Source organism: Petaurus breviceps, unplaced genomic scaffold (assembly GCF_028583685.1).
Source record: "Petaurus breviceps papuanus isolate PSGF00001 unplaced genomic scaffold, PetGlider_PUasm1.0 225, whole genome shotgun sequence".
NCBI classification, from domain to species: domain Eukaryota; kingdom Metazoa; phylum Chordata; class Mammalia; order Diprotodontia; family Petauridae; genus Petaurus; species Petaurus breviceps.
The window spans coordinates 21,961,241-21,985,018 of NW_027185889.1; the positions used below are offsets into that span (position 1 = coordinate 21,961,241).

The 23,778-nt window shown below is 41.6% G+C and overlaps 1 protein-coding gene across 1 annotated transcript in view; it reads left to right on the forward strand.

The window, feature by feature from the left end:
• ANO4 (anoctamin 4) overlaps positions 1–23,778 on the forward strand; it is a 211,318-nt gene that overhangs the window by 109,725 nt on the left and 77,815 nt on the right. Inside the window, exons 7-8 of the mRNA XM_069095226.1 lie at positions 20,534–20,640; positions 22,723–22,778. Of these exons, the coding sequence (XP_068951327.1) occupies positions 20,534–20,640; positions 22,723–22,778 (163 nt within the window). The remainder of the gene's footprint in view (positions 1–20,533; positions 20,641–22,722; positions 22,779–23,778) is intronic.

Consider the following 23,778-nt stretch of genomic DNA (forward strand, 5'->3'; position numbering starts at 1 on the left):
GAGCAAGGGATGGAGTCCACTGCCTCTGTACATTGCAGGGCTGGCCTGGAAGTCTAATAGGACCAAGGGCAAGGCTTGGCACACCAGATGAGGCTTCTATGAAGAACCTGAGGGATGGCTTAGCTTCATGATATGGAGATTGTGTGATCTGCCCCACTGGAGAGAGTGAGATCACAGAGCTCACACTAGGAAGTTTCAAAATGACAGACATAGTGGGGTGGAGAAAGAAAGATAAGGGAGGGGCAGAAGGGAGGAGGAGAAAGAAAAGAAAGAACCAAGTGCTTAGAGCATTCTTACTGCAGTTACAAAGGAGTCAGGAAATGTGGCCATATTGGAATAGACCTGTCATTGGTATGGAGACCTGCCAATGTGGAAACTTCCTGTGCCAGGGCAGGTTGGCATCTACTCCACAGCGGGTTTAGTTGCCTAGGGCAATGAGAGAATAAACAACAACCCACAGGTTGATACAATGGTTTTATGTTGGAGGCAAGATTCAACCCAGGTCTAGGTGAGACTGACTCTAGTCATTAGACAGCAATAGCCGGCTTTCTTTGTGTGTTTCTGTGGGGGAGGGATACTGCAAACTTCATATCAGGGTCAGGGCTGACATTTGTATTACAGATTAGCTGGCTGAGATACATTTATATGTACCTGGTTGTTTCTTTGGGCCTCAGTTTCCTCTTCTGTAAAATGAGAGAGGTGGAGTCTATGAATTCCAAGGCTCATTCCAGGTCTAAGCCTGTGATCCTTTGATTCAGCAGGTGGAAAGATGGAGTAGTGCATTTAGCCACTAACGACAATATAAATAAATGTAGTGGATCATTGTTTAGATGCCTAGGTTTGGGAAAGTGTGTACCAAGGGTAAGGAAAGATTTGGTGGGGAGGGTGGTGGAACGGTTCTGACAGAAGCAAATAGAAGACACACTGCTCAGCTTCAGAGCTCCATGGCAGCTGCAGAGTACTTTGAAGAGTTTAGTTGGGATGAAAGGGAAATGGAGCGAAGGGTACACTAGAGACAGACTGTTCACTTGAAAATCCTAGAATCGCAGATTTAGAGCCGGAAGGGGCCTTTGAAGTCTTCTGGCCCAACCCCTTCATTTTACATTTGAGAGAACTGAGACCGGGGGAAATCAAGTAATTTGCCCAAGGCCACACAGAGAGTGTCACAGGTGGGATTTGAACCCTGTTATTCTGATCCAAACCTGGGCAGAGCTCTTCCCCCTGCCTATCCTGAGCATGAATCTCTTCATTTTAAGCCAAGGATCCTTCACATATTAAAGGCACATTTTTGCTGTACACATCAGTAAAGTGTTCATATTTAACTTTGTAAACACACAGAGCAGGTACCTAGGATAAATCAAATCATCTCGCGGATGCATTTGGCAATCTCGCCTCTTGGGCCTGTGTTTATTTTTATTGATCTCAAGGCTTTAGAGAAATCCCTCAGGAAAGTAGAGGGAGGTTGGGGTTCATTTAGATCGGATTGAATGTTTCATTTTTCTGCCCCCAGCGACTACAGACTATCTCGAAACACTTGTTTTATTACTTTTGTTCGTTCTTTATTGGCCTCCAGAAGGATGCTGGTTGTTTTTATCGATTTGTGCTGTCAGGGGAGACCCAGATGAGTTCAAGAAAGTTTGAGGTTGTTATGGAAATGAAGCGGATGATGCAGTGTGAGGTTTGAGTCTTTGCAGGAGCTGGGGTTTCTGTTCAGTGGGATGTTATTTATCGAGCTCTTCTTCAGAGAGCAAGACCAATTAGTATCTTTGCCAAGAAACCCAAATGGGGTCACAAAGGATCAGCTATGATAGAAATAGCTGAACAACAAACTGCCTCTATTTGCATGATCATTTCTAACTTTTCTTTTTCTTTTTTTTTTTTTTTTTGCTTTTTGGAGAGCAATTGGGGTTAAGTGACTTGCCCAAGGTCACACAGCTAGTTTTTGTGTTAAGTGTCTGAGGCCGGATTTGAACTCAGGTCCTCCTGACTCCAAGGCAGATGCTCTATGCACTGTGCCACCTAGCCACCCCAGGACTCACTATTCTGACTTGGGGAGTTCTTCAGCCTGCTCTTCCACACTCTGCTTGCTTGTTGAATCAGAATATTGACAAGTGTGACTGAGAAGATGGGCTCCACTCACTGGCTTTTTTCTCCTCCCTTTATATGTCAGGTCCCCCAAGATTGTACTGTCTCTTCTGCTCAGGGTTCCTGTTATTTCTGCTTCAGTAACTGTAATACCATGCACAAGCAGCTTTCCAGAAGAATGCTACTGTGAGCAGCTTCTAATGTTCTGATTTCACAATATAGTGAACACCCTATTTATTCCTTAACAAACCAAAGCAAAATATTCACAGAAAATCAAGGTACAGCATTCACAATATTACAGCCTATCACAGAAAATCACAATATAGTATTCACAACAGCTTATTATTAAAATGGCCACATAGTTTTCACCAAAGTGGTCACAATATTTAGAAAAAAGAACAATCATCTCAAAGTACAATAGTCAAAATCTTCCACTCTTGAGGCAACTAAGTTAACTCAATCAGTCATTTATTCAGCAATCAATTACTAAGTATCATTAATCACTAAGTACAATCATTAGAGAACATACAAACCCTCCACCCTTTAGGTCACTAGCAAACTATAATTCCACAATTACTCAGTACTCATGGAGAGGTCTTTTCATCTTGACTTGGGGCCAGTTCTCAGATTCCCTGGATCCCCTTCCATGGTCCCAGATTCTACCTGATTCACCAGACTGTCACCTGGGTTCAATGGCAGACAGCTCCCAGTTCCTTGACCAGCTCTCTGGGCAGGTCCTGCTCCACACTGAAGTTCACAGGGTCTGGTCCATGACAGATCCTTCACAATTTCTGCTCCTGGGAATTCAAGGCTCAACCAAGCCACAAACAGACAAAGTCCCTGCATCCTGGTCATGCTTCCTCAGTCTTCTGCAGCTTGTTCAAAAAATCAGAATCACCTTATCCAGCCTGGGGGGAGGGGGCTCCTGGCTCCTGGCTTCTGGCTCCTGTTCAGAAGAAGCTCCACCACCACAAGTTCTCAGGAAATTCTGGCTCACTTCTCAATTCTGTCATCTGTAGCTCCTCTGCCACCAGATGCTGGTCCCAAGAAATTCTGACTGTGCCTCTCTGGGGCTTTTCTTATATACACAGCATTAGCTACTTCCTGTTTCAGCCAACCCCTTCCTGTTACATCAGGAACAGGGGTTCATACCTACTGTTTTTCACAGAGGTTTGATTAGTTACTAAGTGCTAAGTACCTGCTTACTTGCCAATACAAAAAGGGGTCTTCAAATTACCATTACAGCAATCAGTTACTTTTTTTTTAAGCAATTGGGGTTAAGTAACTTGCTCAAGGTTACATGGCCAGTTATTTCTGGGTGTGGTGCTAAGTATCTGCGCCCAGATTTGATCCAGGTCATCTCCACACTGGAGCCGGTGCTTACTTGCTGAGCCACCTGGCCACCCCTAAGCAATTGGGGTTAAGTAACTTGCTCAAGGTTACACGGCCAGGTGTTTCTGGGTGGGTGCTGAGTGTCTGAGCCCAGATTCAATCCACATGTCATCCTGACACTGGAGCCAGTGCTCTTACTCACTGTGCTACCTGGCCGCCCCAATCAGTTACTTCTCGTGGGTCCAAATTATGTCCAGAATTCATTCCCCCTGATGTCTCCTTTACCTTTAGAAAGATGAAAATATCAAGAAGGCAAGTCCAGAATTTATTCATCTCTCTGCCTTTTACAGTATGAGTCTGGGAACAGAAAAACAGGTCCTTAACATGCCCCCATGATTTCTCTTGTCCCAACTCCAGTGAGCAGGTTTTTAATACTTGTCTGCCAAGTCTCCTGGTCCCATGAGGCTACCAGAGGAGAGAACCAGAGCGATGCTACCAGCTGCTCCACTGTTCTCAGAAAGAATAGGAGTGCCTGCCACTCTGTTGATCAGGAAGGAAGCTGAGTGAGGACTCAAAGGACCAGCAGACCTGGGTTCAGATCCCACTTCTGCCATTTGCTAACTCTGAATCTTTAGCCTCACTCATCTCTGGGAGGAAGTTTCTTCATCTTTTATTGTTGAGTCATTTCAGTCCTGTATGTATCTCTGTGACCCCATTTGGGATTTTCTTGGCACAGATACTGGAGCAGTTTGCTATTTCCTTCTCCAGCTTATTTTACAGATGAGGAAACTGAGGCAGACAGGGTGAAGTGACTTGCCCAGGGTCACACAGCTAGTTAATGTCTGAGGTCAGATTTGAACTCAGGAAGAGGTGTCTTTTGTGTACTATGGTGTCACCTAGCCTAATCACACAGCTAGTAGGTATCTAAAACAAGATTTGAATAATAATAACAGCTAACATTTATATAGAGCTTATTATGTGCTAGGCTCTATACTTAGTGTTTTACAAATATCTCATTGGATCCTCACAACAACTATAGAAGGTAGGTGCTACTATCCTCATTTTACAGAGGAGGAAACTGAGGCAAAAAGATTAAGGGACTTGTCCAGGGTCACACAAGTGTCTGAGGCCATGTCTGAACTCAGGTCTTCCTAACTCAGGTCAGGCATTCCATTCACTGTGCCACCTGAGTTGGATTTGAACTCAGGTCTCAAATCCAATATTATCCTTTGTGCCCCACTGCCTCTGATGGCTAGGTTGTGTCAAGTACATTTTTATCTAGCCCAGGTTAATTTGGGTGAATTACTATTACTAATGGCTTTTTTTTCTTTCTGGAAGATTGTGCCCATTCATTTTTTGAAGTGCCTTCATTATTTCCTAAAGAGAGTTAACATAATTCAGTAGAGATTAAGTACTTTATAAAATTTTAACTGTGGGAATCCACAAGACTGGCTTTCTGAAGGAAGAGTCAAATGAAATGAGGCATGTTCAGTCCCAGAGTAGGGAGAATGCACTTCTGAGTTTAGTTTCCCTTGCAAGTGGGCAGAAGCAAGGAAATGAGAAACTGGAAGTCCTCTGCTCTGCCCTCATCACTGAGGGGTGGCCTGGGCTAGGAGGCCACCAAATTATAGAATTGGAAACTATTTCAGAAGCCATACAGTGCAGTGCAAGCAATAGGGGGGAAAAGCCTTGCATGTATTTGGCAAGTGATCATTCAGCCTGTCTTCTTGTTACAATTTACTCCCGTCCATGGACTCTGTGACCCAGGGCCTCTGGCCTTGCTGGTGCCTGCCCAAGATATTCCCATTCCTGACTCCTTCCTGCCTTTTCCTCTAGGCCTGGGATTCTCTTCTGCTTCCTGGGCCCTCTTACTTTGTTCCCACCTTGGCTAAAGTCCCAAGAAACCTTTCCTGATCCCCCCTTGATGCTGTCCTCTCTCTGAGATTTTCCTGTATACATCTTACTTGTATGTTGTTTTTATGTGGCCTCCCCTCATTAGACTAGGAGCTTCTTGAGGGCAGAGATGATGTGTGCCTTTGTGTCTCCAGTGCTTAGCACCATACCTAGAACATAATGGATTAGAACATAACAGGTTCATTAGGTAATATCTAGAACATAACAGATTAATTGATGTTTCTTGATCTCTCTTCCCAAATCAGCTCATTGCATTTTGAAGTAGCTTTAATTATTAGGAATTTTTTTTAAACCAGAAAACCTAAATCTGTCTCCTAGGGACTTCCTCACACACACTCTTACTTGTTCCCTGTGAGACCCCTAGAATAAGACCAATTGCTCTTGTGCTTGAAAGCCCTTCAAATACTTGAAGTCAGCCAGAGTCTTCTCTTCTCCAGGCTATCTCCTCAGCTGCTTCACCTGATATTGATATGATCTCAAAGCTGTTCATCATCCTGAGTTGCCCCCCTATTGACACTCTCTAAATTATCAATGTCCTTCCTGGAATATGGCCCCCAGAACTAACGAAGATCTACCCCAGGTAGATTCTGATGAGTGTCTCCTTGTCAGTACAGCAAGTCTCCTACCTCCTTCTTGGAAACACTACCTCTCCAAGTAGCTCAACAATACATCAAGCTTTTTTGCTATTTTATCACACTGTTAGCTCATCCGTAGCTTAGAGTGAGTCTCCCCCCCCACACACACACACACAAGCTCAAACATTTTTCAGGTAAACTGATATCTAGCCATATCTTATCCATTTCATATTCATGAAATTGATGTTTTGGACCCAATGTAAGACTTTACATTTATCTCTGTTAGATTTTACCATGTTAGATTTAGCCCAGTGTTCTTGCCTCTGAAGATATCATTATATCCTGACTCTGTTATACAGTTTATTATCTTTCTGTTCAGGTTTATGTCATCTACAGATTTGTTAAATATTCCAGCTAAGTCTTTATCCAAGTAATTTATAAAAGAAAGCTGTTTTACAGTCCTTAAACCCTTCTTCTATCCAGATACACTGACTGGACAAGCTAATTAGTGGGGATAACAAAACTAGAGATAGCCTGGTGTAGTGGATAGGGTCAGGCTTTCAATGTGGGAGATCTGTATTCAGCCCCCTATCTCAGCACATTTTAGCTGGATGACCACAGACAAGTGGCTTAATTCTAATTGTCCTCAGGCAGCATTCTATGATTCTAAATTAGATGCATTATGCTTCAGTAGAGGGAATTTCTGTGCTGGGAGGTCCTACACTACACTGTTGAAAAAGTGCCAGACATTTTGATAAGTGCTGGGCACTATCCTTCCCTGCCCTCAAGGTGTGTGTATTTTAATAAAGAGAGACAACATATGTAAAAGAATGGTGGCCAGTAAAGAGAATTTTGGTCTGGAGAATCACAGGGATTTAATCTTATAAAACAGTAAGTGCTCTCACCTTATCATCAGTTAAGCCAGCTCAGCCCTCAGGCAGGAATTCCAGAACTGAATTCATTAAATTCTCCCAGGCCTGAGTTCTGGAGGTTCAGTGCTTAGGCTGCTGGTCCAGGATAGCAGTCAGCATGCCTGAAGGCAAGATAGCCTGGATGGATGGATGAATGAATGGATGGATGGAAGGAAGGAAGGGAGAAGTATGGCACAGTAATGAGGAAGAAAGAAAAGAGGAGGAAGAGAAGGCTGGACTAATCTTAGCCCTTTCTATTCATGGCCCAACCAGTCTTCACAATGATCCTGTTATATAGGTAATAAACATTGTCTTTTATCCCCATTTTACAGATGAGGTAACTCTGACTCAGAGACTGTAAGGGACTTACCCAAGGTCATGAGGTTAGTAAGAGGAAGAAATGGAATTGGTACTCAGTTCTTTTGATTCTAGAAGCTAGTATTTTTTCTCTTCATTGAACCTTGCAGTTTCTTAAGTTGTGGATAAATTAGGCTTTGAGTAAAAGTATAAAATATAAAATATGAAAGTCAGCACTTAGTCCTTATTTGCTCAAAACATCGAGATTCAAGATTGCTTTGATGTTGCTAAATGAGTCCAACACTGTGGGATTTGTTGAGCAGGTGAACATGTTTACGGACAGGTGGGTTCATTACAATCTACTCTGATGGATTTTGAGACTGCTTTTTTCATCACAATCTGTCTTCAAAGTGAAAAATACCTATTATTATTTATCTCTTCTGGCCCCATCTACTGCTAAATGCTAACCTGAATTACAGGCAAAGGAATGGAGGTTTACTCTATATGAAGAAGTACTTTCATGAACACTCCCTCTATTAAAATAGATCTCAACCCATCTAACAGTGAGTAAATGACTCCTAGAGCATAGCCTGAGATGCAGAGAGGCTAAGTCACTTACTCAGGGTTATATGGTTAGGAATTAATCAACAACCATTCATTATGTGCCAGGCAATGTACTAGGTGCTAAGTACAAGTGGTATTTAAACATTGGTCTTCCTGATTCCAAGGATGGTGTAATAATAATAATAATAATAATAATAATAATAATAATAATAGCATTTCTATAGCAATTTAGGTTTGCAAAGCAATGTGCATGTTATTTCATTCTATCCTTACAACAATCCTGTGAGGCCATTGCTGTTATTAGCCCCATTTTGCAGTTGAGAAAACTGAGTCAGAGGAAAATTAAGTGACTTGCCCAGAATCACACAGCTAGTAATTGTCTGAAGTAGGATTTAAACTCAGGTTGTCCTGACTCCCATCCCAGTATTTATACCATCTTGGTGCCTTCTTTATTTGAGATGACCTGCTGCCTTTACTAACCTGTACCTCTGCTACTTATGTAGAATCTGAGATTATTTTTTGCCCTTTTCAAATGAATTATCAAAAGTAGTGGGGGATTAAAGAATGACCATCTCCTAGACTTGGATATACTCACCCTGCCCTCCAATGTTAAGGTTTGAGTATCAGAAAGAAGTAGAACTGATCATGAGTATAGGAAAGTGTTCAGATTTGGACTTAACAATACCATCAAGGGATCACAGATGGAGAGCTGGGCTGGCCCCCAGAAGATCATGGGGCCATGGGTCTGCAACAAGTGAGGAATGAATGCAGAGGCCAGCCTGGCACTAGCTCCCTCATTTTACAGATGAGGAAGCAGATGCCTAAAATGCCCTCAGATCACAAAGTTTGTGAGTCTCAGCATTTTGTTTAAACTCAGGTCTTCTTACTGCAGGGCTCTGCTCTTTCCATGGGACCATGAGGCTTTTCAATTTATGACTGATGTACTTTCTTCATCAAACTCCATGAAGTAGTGATGCAGATATCATTAGCCCCATTTTCAGATGAGGAAACAGAGTCTGAATAGTTGGTCATAAAGCTAGTACAAAGCAGCCAGGGTTCAAACCCAGACTTCTAGACACTGGCTTGTGTCCTTGTCCACCTGCTCTCCAGCCTTCCCACCTTCCCACTGCGCCTGGAGTTATCTTCTCTGTTAGAATATGAGTTTGTGAGTTGGAAAGAATAATTTAAGAGGAACATAAACTCCTTGAGAGCAGGACCTATCTTGTGGTTTGTATTTGTATTCCCAGCACTTAGGGCAGTGCCTGGTGCATAGAAAGCCCTTAATAAATGATTTATCTCTCTGTGTTTCCACAACTGCCAAGATGCCTCTTGTTAGATGCAATTTAAATAACTTGTCATCTCTTGCAAAGGAATGGAGCGTGACAAATTACCTTTGCCAGACAACTGTAGATTTGCATGTTACCTGGTACATCCCTTGTCAATCTGCTTGTACCTTCTCCTCTCCCTCTTCCTGCTAACAAATGGATTTAAGATAAAACCCAAGTGGGAAGTTGACACGTGATGGAAAATTGAAACACAGAAAAATCTCAGCATAAGATTTGTCACACATTTGGGGGGAAAGATTAAAATTAATTGGGTGCTTAGTTCTTTGGTGGGTTTTCATTATTTCCAAGGCTGTTATTTAAATGACAGTTGGCTATATCACCTTTGTTTCTCCTTGTTAAAAATGACATCTCTAGTTAAAAGTCTAATTAAGTTACCTAAAGTATTCTTGTGGAAGCAATCAACCTTCAGCTGAATGTCTGGAGGGCTGGGTTACACGGACAGTTAGGGATCATTTCTGCCCGGTACCTTTAAAAATCCATCCTTGTGTTCAAACCAGATTTAGCCATTAAAAAAAAGATGTTTAATGTCTGGCATTAATTTGGTCTCTCTCCCCTATGACTTTCTTTGTTGGCATCACAATTATAAATATTTTCTGAGGTTTTGATATGCCTTTTAGCTTCATGGCTTCAACCAAAATTAGTTAGCTACCATCCTTTCATTTCTTTCCCATTCTAGAAAAGATCTTTCCCAGGCAAGGTTGACATATGGTAAAATATTACAACCTCATTCTCACAGCCCTCAGGTACTGTTCTTCTAAGGGTGGATCCCTTTGGGCTTGGGATCAACGGTCCTAAAACTTCAGGTTTTTCCCTCTAGGGCCACACAGAACAGACAGGCCCCATCCTGCCAGTCAGCTTCTCAAGGACTGAAAGGCAGCAAGATGGGTCCCTATCACCCACCTTGTTGAGGTGCTCTTTCCAGGTTAAACATGTCCACTTTCTTCAGCTGCTCCCCAAATTGTATTATCTCAAGGGCTTTTCCCATCTTTATTGGCTTCTTTTGGACACCCTCCATCTAATCGAGGTTCTTGTTGAAATATTGTATATGCAGCTGAAAATAATACCCTAGTTCTGTCCAGGGCAGGGTACAATAAGGCCATCACCTCCCTAGCCCTAAATACCCTGTCTCTTTTAATCTTTAAGGTTGTATGAGATGTTGGGGCTACTGTATATACTATTGACCTTATGTCAGACAGTGGAGAATCAGGAAGAACTAGGCTCAGATATGTTTTTCAGATACTTACTAACTACAGAGTGCCTCAGGGCAAGTCACTTAACTGCTTTCTGGCTCAGTTTCCTCATTTGTAAAATGGGGATGATGATGATAATAGTAGCACCTACCTCCCAGGGTTGTTGTGAGGACCAAATGAAAATATTTGCAAAGTGCTTTGCAAATCTTAAAAGCGATAAATGCTTCATTGTTGTTGACTCATTTCAGTCATATCCACCTCTTCATTTGAGGTTTTCTTGGCAAAGATACTGGAGAGGTTTGCTGTTCTCTTCTCTGGTTCATTTTACAGATGAGGAAACTGAGGCAAACAAGGTTAAGTGACCTCCCCAGGGTCACTCAGCTAGTAGTATCTGAGGCTGGATTTGAATTCAGGTCTTCCTGACTCCAGGCCTGGATCTCTATCCACTGTGCCACTTTAGCTGCCCTTAAAACCCACAGATCACCTGTTTTCAGGTGAATTGCTCTATAGTCTGCATATCGTATCTGTATGTTTAATTTTGTTGAGTCTAAGTCTTCACATTTATCGACTGTTCTTAAAATATAATCTTAATACATTTAGCCCAATGGCTTTCTGGGTTCTGTTGTCCAGCACATTACCTATCCCTCCCAGTATGTGTCATCTGCGGATTGGGTAAGCACAACATCCTCCCTTTACCCAAGTCCCTTATAAGCATGTTTAGTAGCAAAGGAAGGAGAGCAGATCTTCCCAGATGACATCAAACTATTAATGGCTGTTCATGTGAGGCAGCTAGATGGCAGTGTTTACAGACTGGGCCTGGAGTCAGGAAGACCTGAGTTCAAATCCTGCCTCAGACACTCTAGCTGTGTGACCCTAGGCATGCCACTTCATCTCTGTTGGCTCAGTTTCTTCAGTGGAGATAATGATAGCACTTAACTCCCAGAGTCACTGTGAGTATAAAATGGTATAATATTTGTAAAGCATTTGGTGTTGACATTTGGAGTCAATCAAAGGGCCACCCTTGGGGACCTAGAGGGCCACATGTGGCCTCGAGGCCTCAGGTTCACCCCAGCCTGGACCAGCCCCATGAGAATAACCTGAGAGATTTTTCCAAATGCTTTGCTAAAACCCAGGTAAAATCTAACATATCTAGTAGTTTAGTAACACTTTTTGAGAAGGAATATAGGTTAATCTGGCATTATCTTCTTCTTGATGAGGCCACATTGGTTTGTGGGGAGCCTTGCATTCTTTTCTAGGTATTCACTAATCATCCCAACTTTTGCTGGGTCTTATAGACAAGTTCACTGGCCAGTAGCTGGCACAGACTCCATTCAGTGTCCTTAAGGAAAAAAAAGATTGGGAGAGAGTTTGGGGGGAGACATATTAGCCCTCCTTCAATCCTGTTCTCCATTCTCCTAAATATTAGCTATCTGGTCTTCAAGCACTCTCATGAGTTCTTAACCTTTTATGTGTCATTCATGGCCCGCTTGGGCAGTCTGATGATGCCAATGGGCTCCATCTCTAGGCACTGTTTTTAAATACATTAAATATATAGAATTACAAGGGAAGCCAATTATATTGGAATACAGATACCAATTTTTTTTTTAAAGCCCGTGGATGTTAAGTTAGGAATTCCAGACCTAATGTGTAGTTCGTCTAGACCTGGTGAGAGCTGAACACACGAAGGACAGTTAAGTACACATTGCTTCTCTTGGTTGTTGTCTCACTATTAACTATTTTTGTCCTACACTTCCCAGTCCAAAAACTGTTCTCCTTGGCAAAGAGAAGGTAAGATAGGAATCGAGCCCCCCTGCCTTTTCTCTGTCACCTATAATCATTCCATCTACCCTATCCAACATTCCAAGATCATCTTTGAACTTCCCCTTTTTGGTTCCTGTAGCTAAATTTAAAAAAATTGTTGTCCTTGGCTTTCCTGTCCAGAATGAACTTTTCTGACCTGTTCTCAGAGGACCCACCACAATTTAATATTTCTTCTCTTTTTGTCTATGGTCACTTCCATCTTCTATATGTATGTTTTAAAAATCTAAGTTGATTAGTAAGTTTTCCTTGCATCCATATTGATCTCTTTAGACAGCTTTTCCCTTTCTTCCTCATTGGAATTATTTCTCTTTGTGTCTTCTGAATGTCATTCATTTAAAAAATATATTTGACAATATCTTTTGTTTTTATATCACCTAGATTTCCTCTCATATCCTTCTTTCCCTCTCTGAGAGTCATCCCTTATATAATTTTTTAAAGAGGAAGTAGAGACAAAAATTCAGCAAAATCAATCAATATATTGAAAAAAATGATGTCATATGAAGTGTTAGACACCTGTGAACCTCTCATCTCTACAAAGTCCTGGGGGAAAAATATATTCTCATATCTCTTCTTTATAACCAAACTTGTTCCTTGTAATTTTGGAACACTGAATTTCATTTTCAGGAGTTTTTCCATCTCCTAACCTATAAATTAGTCCATGATATCCTACTCTTTAAAATCTGTTCTCTAAGGGCAGCTAGGTGGAGCAGTGAATAGAGCACTGGCCCTGGAATCAGGAGGACCTGAGTTCAAATCCAGCCTCAGACACTTAACACTTTCTAGCCATGTGACCTTGGGCAAGTCACTGAACCCCAACTGCTTTGCCTTCCTCCTTCTAAAAAAAAAAAAGCAAAAAAAATTCTGTTCTTTTAAAATCCAGGGGGTGTTTCAGATGATGCCCAGCTTTCATCTCCTCCATCACACATTCCAAGATAGGATAGTTCGTAAGTCACCATTATTTCTGCCCCAGTAACCTGTCCCTCCATATTTCTGAGAACCCCATTCTTAATATGAACTCCTCCCTTTGGTTCCACTACCTTTTGAAACTTGAAATTATCTCTAGTGCAAGTTAAGAAGGCATTAACTGCTCTGCTTTTGACAGAGTCCCCAGACACACATGGCTCCCTGAAGTCTCCTGGGCTTACTTTTCCATTACTCCCAACCATGATTATGGTTCTTTGCTTCCCAAACTCTGGTTCATTGTTTTGTTCAAGGTGTCTGTGCATGGGCGTTGACCTTGCATGGAAACAGAGCCCTGTTGCTGTGTATTAACTTAGAAAGCCACAAGCTACCATTAGATTTGTTGTAGTCTTTTATTTGTTGAATATTTTCTAACATTTTAATCGGGTGCAGGGCTATGTTAGAGAGCTTTGCAGGCTCTGTATGGCCAGTGGGCAGTGAGTTTGCCACCTCTAGGCTAGGGTATATACCCTGATGACAAGATCACTTCTGTTTTAATTTCCATCCGTCTTTGTCCATTCTTGCCCTCTCTGATTCCTGGATTTCTACATATGAGCATATCTGCTTAGAAAGGGAGTCCCAAAAGTCTTAGTGCAGTTTTAAAGGATTATATTTAAATGTAATTTAATTTTTAATTAAATCACTTAAATTTAAATAATTAAGCTTAAATATTTAAACTGTAATCACATACATATGTGTGTATATATACGCACAGTGGATAGAATACTTGCTGGGCCTGCAGTCAGAAAGATTCCTGTTTCTGAGTTCAAATCTAGCCTTAGACATCTTCTAGTTGTGTGACCCTGGGCACATCGTTTTACCTTGTTTGCCTTGGTTTCCTCCTGTGTAAAATGAGCTGGAGAAGAACATGGAAAACCACTCCAGTGTCTTTGCAAAGAAAATCCTGAATGGGGTCATGAAAAGTCGGACACAACTGAAATGAATGAACAACAAAGAACAAAAGTTCATTTATATCTAAGCTTGATTTATGCTTTTATACAACAACACCATCCCTTTGATGAACCCTGCTCCACTTGAACAAGGTGCACCCTTGAAGAGTCATATTCTAGACATGAGTCTCATTTGATCAAGTCAAAGTGATGCCAGTGAGGTGCAGAGGATAGAGAATTTACTGAACCTGCCTCGGTTTCTTTATCTGTAAAATGAGGAGTATCAATAGCACCTGCCTCCCAGGGTTGTGAGAATCAAATGACATGTTTTAAAGTGATATATAAATGCTGAGTATTTTTGTTGTTGTGATTCCTTATCTGTAACCTATCCTGTGTAGGTTTATTCTTGGACTTCTGGGGTCATAGTTTTTATTGATGGTTCCTTATTGGATTTTCTGAACTTTAAGTTTCTGTGTGCTTACAAGGCTACAATTCTTCTTCCTTTATAGCTACTCTCTATGGCAGGAGTTCTAAACACTTTCTGTGTCATGGAGCCCTTGGGCAGTCTGGTAAAGTTAATGGACTGTTTCTTGGAGTTCTGTTTTTAAATACATAAAATAAAATTTGTTGTTGTTTAGTCATTTTTAGTCATGTTTGACTCTTTGTGATACCCTTTAGAAGTCTTATTGGCAAAGATACTGGAGTGGTTTGCCATTTCCTCCACCAGTTCATTTTATAGGTGAAGAAATTGAGGCAAACAGGGTTAGGTGATTTGCCCAGGGTGATACAGCTAGTAAGTGTCTGAGGCCAGATTTGCGCTCAGGTCTCCCTCATTCCAGGTTCAGCACTCTATCCAGTTTACCACCTAGCTGCTCATAAAAAATAGAGGATTAAAAAAGGAAAGCAGGTACATGGAAATTAGTTGTTAAATACAAGAGAAAAGCAAAATTCACAAGTCGCAGGTGAAGAAGCCTGTAGGTTATCGCTTCGTGGGCATTTGTCAGTTTTCTCCTCTCCCCTTCCTTTTCAGTTTAAAGTCTTCTTTATCAGGTTTGCAGGACTCCAGGCAAATACTGTTGTTTTTAAAACCAGTCTTTATTCACTACATTCCATATCTGGTCAGGAGCCTTCCTCAGATAAGAAATCTGAACTGCTTTTATTTCCCAAATGTGCCTTTGTATGCCTCTGTGAGAAAAATGTCCTCTACATTCCTAAATCAGGGAACATTTTGATTAGTTGGTTTTATCATTTTGGTAACTGTTTCAATATAAAAAGTAATCTTGTAATTCTATATATTTTATTGTATGTATTGAAAATCATTTTTCTGGAAAAGGATCCATAGGCTTCCCCAGACAGGCCAAGCAATTCATGATACAAAGAGGATAAGAAGCCCTGACCTAAGACAGTGATTTTGGTTTTTGGTTGTTTTATGTTTATTGCTTGTTTGCCCAACACTTTATACTCTTTTCAGAAATTTTCTAGATTCCTTCAAGAAATGTGCTTTGTCCTCTGGTGGTTAATGCCCTGAATCAGGTCTTAAGGTCTTCTTCATCTTAGAGTTTTCACCAAAGTTTCACCTTTGAGTCTAAATCCCTGGTTTTGGAGGGTCGGAGGAGAGCAGAGTTTGCTAGCCTTAGGACCATCTATTGTGACTTTTTTCCCAGTAAATAAGAGCGGCTCTACCCTTGGAAGGGTAAGAAAATCAACCTCCCAGCTAAGGGCTGTAGTGGAGTTGGGCTCAGGAGATTGGGTGGTAGAGTAGGTGAAGGACTGGTGTCTGGGCTCTGCCTGGTCATGGAAGGCTCAAGTAGATGACTTGCTTGTTCACTCTCCCATCCCCAGAAGTAGCTTCTCTGGTAGCATGGGTCAGACTTGTCCCCTCTGTGCATGGAGAGAGGCAGCTGGTAACAGCAGTAAGACCTTTGCACTTTTGAGTCTTTAAAGCATGTGCTCAAGTTCCAGCTTTAACACAGGCTTCATGACCATAAACAAGTCACCATACATTGTTGAGTCTGTTTTTTCATCTGTAAAATATGGTAATTCTTTTTTTTTTTTTAAGCAATTGGGGTTAAGTAACTTGCTCAAGGTTACACGGCCAGTTATTTCTGGGTGTGGTGCTGAGTGTCTGAGCCCGGGATTCGATCTCCAGGTCGTCCCAACACTGGAACCGGTGCTCTTACTCGCTGAGCCACCTGGCCGCCCCAAAATATGGTAATTCTTTACACGGTTATTCTACTTATTCTAGGAAAATAATTTGCATATCATATGTAGATAATCATATGGATTTGTGATCTCATCAATTCAAGAGTTCATTTTATTGATACAAATCACTCCCTATCTATGTCTCCCCATCCTGGGCAATTCTTGTCTTTGCTCTCTCCATAGTTTGCTACAGAGGATCCACTGAGTGTGCTGGAGACCTTCCCTCACTTTCTCTAGAGGTTGCAGGGTATCAGTGGAGCTCTGGGTCTGTCCATTCAGTCCTGATATATGAGTAGCCCATCTTCTCTCTTCCCATTATGGTATCACTTGATGACACCCCTTACTTTGTAGTCCTTTATAATTCTTGAAGCATCTTGATCCCACCATAAAAATGAAGAGGTTACCCATAAAGAGGGTTAGGGTTGCTCTGGAGACCCTAAAATACCAACACCCCGGTTCCTACCAAATGAATTCGACTCAAGTCTTCTCTTAGCTAGAGAAAAGTAAAGTTTATTAAAAGTTCACTTGCATTAGACACAGAGTAAATCTGTGCATTAGGTCATTCTATGGCGTTCTCACTATTCTATGGAGTTTTCTGACTCCCATTGCTCTGTGTGGCACTTACTTATTTTTAATTCTTCAGAGGCTTCTTCAGTGTTCCATTTCTTGCTGCCATGTAGCAATAGTGGTAAAATGCTAGAATTGGAAAAAATGAGATTTCACTTTCAAGGAAAATATGGCATCATTAAAGGAGCTTTGCAGTTTCCCTAAAGAAACTTAACCAACTCTCCCTCTTCAATTCAGCCCTAGAAATGACTTGTGTTCCTTCTCTACTGACTATCCCAGATATACATACTATTGGGTAAGATCCATAGGATGTCTATCCAAATACAGGTTGGATTCTGGAATACAGAAATTCTTCATCCATTTGGTATTTCCTATGTGCATGGGCAAAGCAGATTCCTTTGAGTTTGCTCTATGACCCTCTGAGCCCAAGAAGCAGAGTTGGAATTAGCATTTAGGTCATAGGACCATAGATCTAGGCCTGGAAGGGACCTCAGAGGCCACGTAATTCACCTTATTTTACAGATGAGGCCCCTGAGCCCAGCACAGTAAAGTGATCTTCCCATGGTCATAGAAGCTACAAGCTCTTTCAGAGGCAATACTCACATCAGTGTCCTCTGACCCAAATCCAGAGTTCTATCCATTGTGACACACTGCCTCTCACACCATATACCTTCCATGTAAGGAAGAAAAATAAATCATTTTTTCAAAGCCCATTATTGCTGTTGAGTGAAGCCTCTTGCATGATGATGACCCTGAGTGAGAGCAGCTTGGTGCAGCCCTTTTAAGGGAGGAAGAAGGAGAGGCAGGTTAACTAACCTTCAAAAATGGGCCTGTTGCTCCAAATTGTCTTTCCAGAATAGTCTCACTTATCAGGCTTCAGGTATTACCCTACCCAGTGAGTCAAAGAGACATCCTTCTTGTTTGTTGTCTCGTTTCTTTATGGCTCCATTATTTGGCATTAAAATGTAATGATGTGTCTCAGATGAGATGAAGGCTAAGGACATAAAACCAAAGTCATCTCATCTGAGATTATGTCTGCATTTCCCCTTCTTCCCTTGCAGTCCCAAGACATGGTCTCAGAAGGAGTATTTCCAGGAGAGCTGTCACAATTTTGAGTCTCTGCCCCTCTGGTCTGGCACTCAGTAGGTGCTTTGTTCACACTCACTGGCATTGCTTTGCAAAGAGGACTGTAGTCTTCACCAGACTGCCAAAGGGAACTACGACACCAACATGTTAAGTGCCCTTATACTAGGGTTTAGCTGCAGAGTGCACGGGAAGGCTCCCTGGTACTCAGTGCACACCAGTAGGCCAGAGAGTAAAGCTCAATTCTGGTGGCAGATCATTCCTTTTGAATAGAACAGAGAAGTAAAGCTAACATAGAAACATCTCTCCTTTACAGTCAGTCCGACTAACTACAACCATTTCTGCTACTGAATGATTTAACATTGCTCCGGACAATGTTAAATTTCTTTTCTGGGACTTCAGTAGAAATGGCTGTTCTGTTAGCAGGGACAGTTGCTCAGCCGCTCTTCCACTTTGGGTTCTCCCCAGGGTGACTGGATGGGGAGAGTTGGAGGCAGAGTCATGGTCTTGGGCATGGAGTTGATAGATTTTAACCTATGACATGAGACACCATCAAGTCCAACTCCTTCATTTTACCAGGAAGTAAACTGAGGCCCTGTGAAGCTAAGTAGCTCGCCCAAGATTCCACAAGTAACAAGTATCAGAGGAAAGATTCAAACCTGGGTCCTCTGATTCTGCAGTCAGTGTTCTTTTCCTCTGCACCATGAATTTCCTTAGTTATTACAGTGGTCCTTGGTAACTTCCCAGTGTTTTGAGCTCCATGAGTATTTTAAATTAAATATTATTTATGTTTTTAATTAACAAGCGTTTGTTTGCTTTGTTTTCTACCTACTCTTGCTTCCATGGGAAAAAGGAAAGGAAAACAAAAGCACCATGACAAATGCACAGCCAAGCAAAATCATTTCCCACACTGGCCACATCCAGAGGCATGTGCCTCATTCTGCATCCTGAGTCCTTTGGGAGATGGGTGCTTCTGACTGGTCCTCCAGTTTCTCCTCACTTCTCTCAGCATTATGAGTTAATATGAGCTTCCTGGTACCACTGGGGCAGGAGGAACACAGATTCCCTTCTGCTCCAGGAATCCCGGGGAGCCCAACTGGCCACATGGGCCTCTAGGAAATCCTGGAGTTTTCCCTTATACCCCAGACCCCAGCACCGGCGCCTGCCCCATTGCAGGCATGCAACAAATACTTGCTTCATGATTTGTGGGCTGATTAGTGGAAGTCACTCTGTGACACTGGTAACAGCTCAGAGAAGTGCCATGGCCAGCAGCCCTGAAGGTCCCTGGCTGTGACAGAGGCCCAGGAGAGAACCTCTGAGGCAGACAGAGGAAATGGTCCGAATCCCTTCTCCGTCCCACCTCCTGAAGGCAGCCTCGGCTGCAGTTCCCAACTTGATCCTCTACAAAAGAAGTCCCCAGTCTCTATTATCGTTATTTTCTTTCTGTTTGGTTTTTTTTTTTTTTTTACAAAAAGTTCCTGGGTCTAAAGTTGTGAGACAGATGTTTTCCTAAATTTTTCTGGGAGAGTTTTTCGTAATTAGATTTTTTGGGGTCGATTTCACTTAGTGCTCCTGCTGAGAAATGAAGCAGGATTTTATTTTTGGTTTTTTCTTTAATTATCTGACATTTGAAATTAATGCTCCAGATTGTGAGCCTGAGGAATACAGTGGGAAAAATAATGAGCTCAAAGTTACAGGCCCTGAGTTCAAATCCAGATGCTGCTATTTTGCCACCTCCATGATCTTAGGGAAGTCCTTTAACCAATCTAGGCTTCAGTTGGAGAGGGCTGTGCTCGATGACTCCTAGAGTCCCTTCTGGGTCTAAACCAGTGATCCCGTGTTCATAAACATGTGACCTTGGGCAAGTGACTTTTCTTCTCTGAACCTCAGTTTCCTCATCTTCTAAAAAGTAGGGGTTGGAGAAGGTGACCTCTAAAATCCCTTCCAGATCTGGAGGCCCTCTACAAAGGACCTCAACCTGGAGTATGGACTTGATTGCTATAGCAATTTCTTCAGTATTGGATCAGGCTGCATCATGGTAACCCTTGATTGCTCTCAGATCAGTCGTTCAGTTACCAAGCATTTATTAAGCTATGTGTTAGATTGGCTCAATGGATAGAGTACCAGGCCTGGAAGCGGGAACACTCATCTTCCTGAATTCAGATCTGGCCTTACACACTAGCTGTGTGACCTAGGGCAGGTCACCCTGTTTGCCTCAGTTTCCTCATCTGGAAAATGGGCTGAAGCAGGAAATGGCAAACTACTCCAGTATCTCTGCCAAGAACACTTCAAATGGGGTCATGGAGAATTGGACATGACTAAAATGACTGAACGACAAATGGGCTAGATGCTGTGATCAATGCCACAGTACAGGTACAAAAATGAAACAGTCTCTACCCTCAGGAAGCTTCCCTTTTCTGACAGTCAGTTACTCAGTAAACATGCCAGGGGTAAAGAAAAATAGATGAAATGCTACCTGTCCCCCAAGGAATTTACCTTTTATTAGGGATAACATGTATATACAGTATCAATCAGTATGCATGTCTTAAATCTCAACTATATGCCATAACCTATGCTGGGTGATAGGGCTGGAGAGATGGATGAAAGAATGTCTTCCCTCAAAGAGATTACCTTTTGCCAGAGAAGACCACAAGTCCCATATAAGTTCATATAAAAGACATATAAGTCAATTAAAAGGTTCTCCCCTTTGTGTTCCATTTCAACACCCAGAGTGGTCTTTATACCCTGACCTGTAATTAATGCTTCACACTTCTGTCTTTATATATGTATATGTAGCTTCATCATTCACAACAAAGACACTTTCTTCAACAACGCCACCAGAAGTAGAATTGTGCATCACATTTTACAAAGAATTAAATATGAAGAAGGAAAAAACAAAATTGGTAAGTATTCCATTGTAATCACTTAGTCTAGATGGAATCGGTAGGTGAACCTGGGAAATGCCACTTATTGACAAAGTCTCTTCATAGGAGGAAGAGTCCTACTCTGGATAATTTTATAATTTGTAATGTCTCTCAGGTTATCATGTTTTATATGGCAATGTCTCATTTACCTGCGAGTTTAGAGGAATGATCTACTCAATAGATGTAGTAGTACTAATTATAGTAGTAATAGAAGTAGTAGTACTACTAGTTGTAGTAGTAAAAGTATTGCTAGTTGTAATAGTAGTAGAAGCAATAGTACTAGTTAGAGTAGAAGTAGTACTAGTTGCAGCAGTACTAGTACTACTAGTTGTTGCTGGGGCTGTTGTAGTGGTAGAAGGAGCTGATTAGTATTAGCAATTTCAGTTTGCAAAGCACTTTACATACATCATCTCATCTGCTGCTTACAAAATAATGCATGGAGATGCATCATTATTTCCATTTTATAAATGAGGAAACTGTGGCCCAGCAGGTTTCTATGACTTGCCCAGAGTCACATAATTAATAAGTCAGACAATTGTAGGAGTGCAGATTTGGAGATAAAAGGGACCTTGCAGTTCATCAACTTCCTCATTTTGTAGATGAGGAATCTGAGGCTTAGAAAGATTAAGTAATGTCGCTGTCCCACAACTCATAAACATTGCATGGTAAGTAAGGATTCAGATTCAGGTCTTCTAACTCTAAATCCAGTGTTTTTTCAACTACATCACTCAGTTTCCTAATTCCAAATCAACTTTTTATCCATAAGTATTATAAAGAGTTGGAATCCTCAACCCTTTCCCCATCATTCCCCATGAAAATTCCCCACAAAAATTCATGAACTCTTTACCAAATGTATTAAGAATATGGTTTGATGAAATATGATTTTCAAATGGTACATATTTACTCTCTCTTTAGTGGAAGACCAACAATTCAAATTCTCTAAGCTTTCTTCCATTTCCAGATCCCATGATTCTCTAATCATTAATCCTATGATCCTTGTCTGTTTATAGATTACTGCTACCACCACCACCACCCAAAAAGTACACTTTCTTACCTCAAACAAGGGTAGATGCAAGATGAGAGCACTAAACACATTTAAAGAGTCTTTGAAAGGCTACCATAGGAAGTAAACCACTGATACCTGTCTGAAGGAGGCAACTACCCATGGACATCCCACTTAAAAGAAGAATAGAGACTGTGACTTCATTGACATAGGAAACTCCCAGATGAGTAAACACTCTGCCAATGCAAATCAGCAACTTCTTTTCAACTTATGGTCTTTAATGCTTAGAGCACTGAGAGGTTAAATGAGTAACACACCCAATATGTGTCATAGGTGGGTCTCCTACTCAGGAGCTGAGAAGAAACTTGCTGCAAAAAATGTCAGCACTTCAAAAACCTCATAATGACAGAACAGAAAAGAGATAAGTTACAGGCTAAACCAAAAGCATGGCACTGCTCATGGTGCTGACAAATAGAAACCCATATAGGGCAATGGAAGGATCTCCTGTATATTGGAGAACCTGAGCTCAGTGTGGTGGAAGGAGAACTCGGTTTAAAATCAGGAGACCAGCATTCAAATACAGTCTTCTCTGTGTGAGCTTGGGTGAATCCCTTCTCTGCTCTATGCTTGTTTACTCATCTGTAAGGTGAGAGGGTTGGACTAAATGACCGCCCAGTTTCCTTCCAGATCTACAGCTGTTGTCCTCCAGGTCCTGCCTCTTCTGCTTGCTCTCCTTGTGACTTTGAGCAGGTGACTTCGTATGGCCGAAGGATCATCAATTTCAACCTGGAAGGGACCTTAGAGATTATTTAGCCCAATCCCTTCATATTCCAGACAGAATGTAGGATAAGGGGGTTGGATTAGTGGACCTCGAAGGTTCCTTCTACCTCGAAATCTATAATTCTGTACATCACTTATACTCCCTCAGCCTCAGTTTCCTCTCCTGTAAAATCAGAAATTTGAACTAGACAATCCCTAGGGTACCTTCCACGTTTAAATCTATGATTCCCAAAGATTCAAACTTTATTTTGGTTTAAGATGAATTTTGTGTTTTTCAGGTCTGAATCGATTGCTTACTAATGGCTCCTATGAAGCTGCATTCCCACTTCACGAGGTATTGTCCCTCTTCGTTCCCCACTTTGTCTTAAAATTCTGATTGCTAAAGATTCCCTACAGTCAAGTGCTACTTTGGTGCATCATGGCGGCCTACAGGGAACTGTGGACTCTCTGGCAGGAATCACCAAACTGGAAGGGATTTGAGTGGGGGTCCAATAACAAACTGTGTGGCTATCTTCTATGGATCAGCCTAGCTCAGCATAAAAAGGTTCATCTCCAGGAGTTTGACCACCAAGTGACACATTTCCAGTGATCTCTTCGGCCTCACCTGCTCATGAAGCCATCTTTTAAAGCATGGTGGTTGTTGCAATTGGTATAAAGCAAAGAGGTATTCAGCTAGGTGGTACAATAGATAGAGTGCTGATCCTGGAACCAGAAAGATCTGAATCTAAATCTGGCTTCAGACACTTCCTGGTGGTATGACCCTGGACAAGTCATTTAACCTCATTGTGCCTCAGTTTTCCCATCTGTAAACTGGAGATAATAATAGCACCTACCTCCCAGGGTGGTTGTGAGAATCAAATGAGATATTTGTAAAGTCCTTTGCAAACCTTAAAGCACTAAACATCATCATCATTGTGTCATAAATAGATTTTCAAAATTGGGCAACATAAGGATTAGACCAAGGATTTCATTGGTATAGGAAGCTCTTAGATAAAGAAACTGACTATACCAGTGCAGCCTGGCACCTTCTATGCAACATATGGCCTAGAGCACTTAGAGGTTAATCCACTTGCCCAGGGTCACCACAGTCAGGATACAAAGAGGGTATACTTGCACCCCAATCTTCCTGACTCTGAAGCCAGCTGTCTATCCACTAAATCATGCTGCCTCTCATCATCATAAGGTATTGAGACATGACTAACATCTTCTGCTTTCAAACAGATATCATTCAGTTCCTCCCTTTCTTATCTGCCAATCATTCCATAGTCTGTTGACTTCTTAACTTATTTCATTCCATAATCAAGTATCTAATAAGCACTATTCTAAAAGCCCTA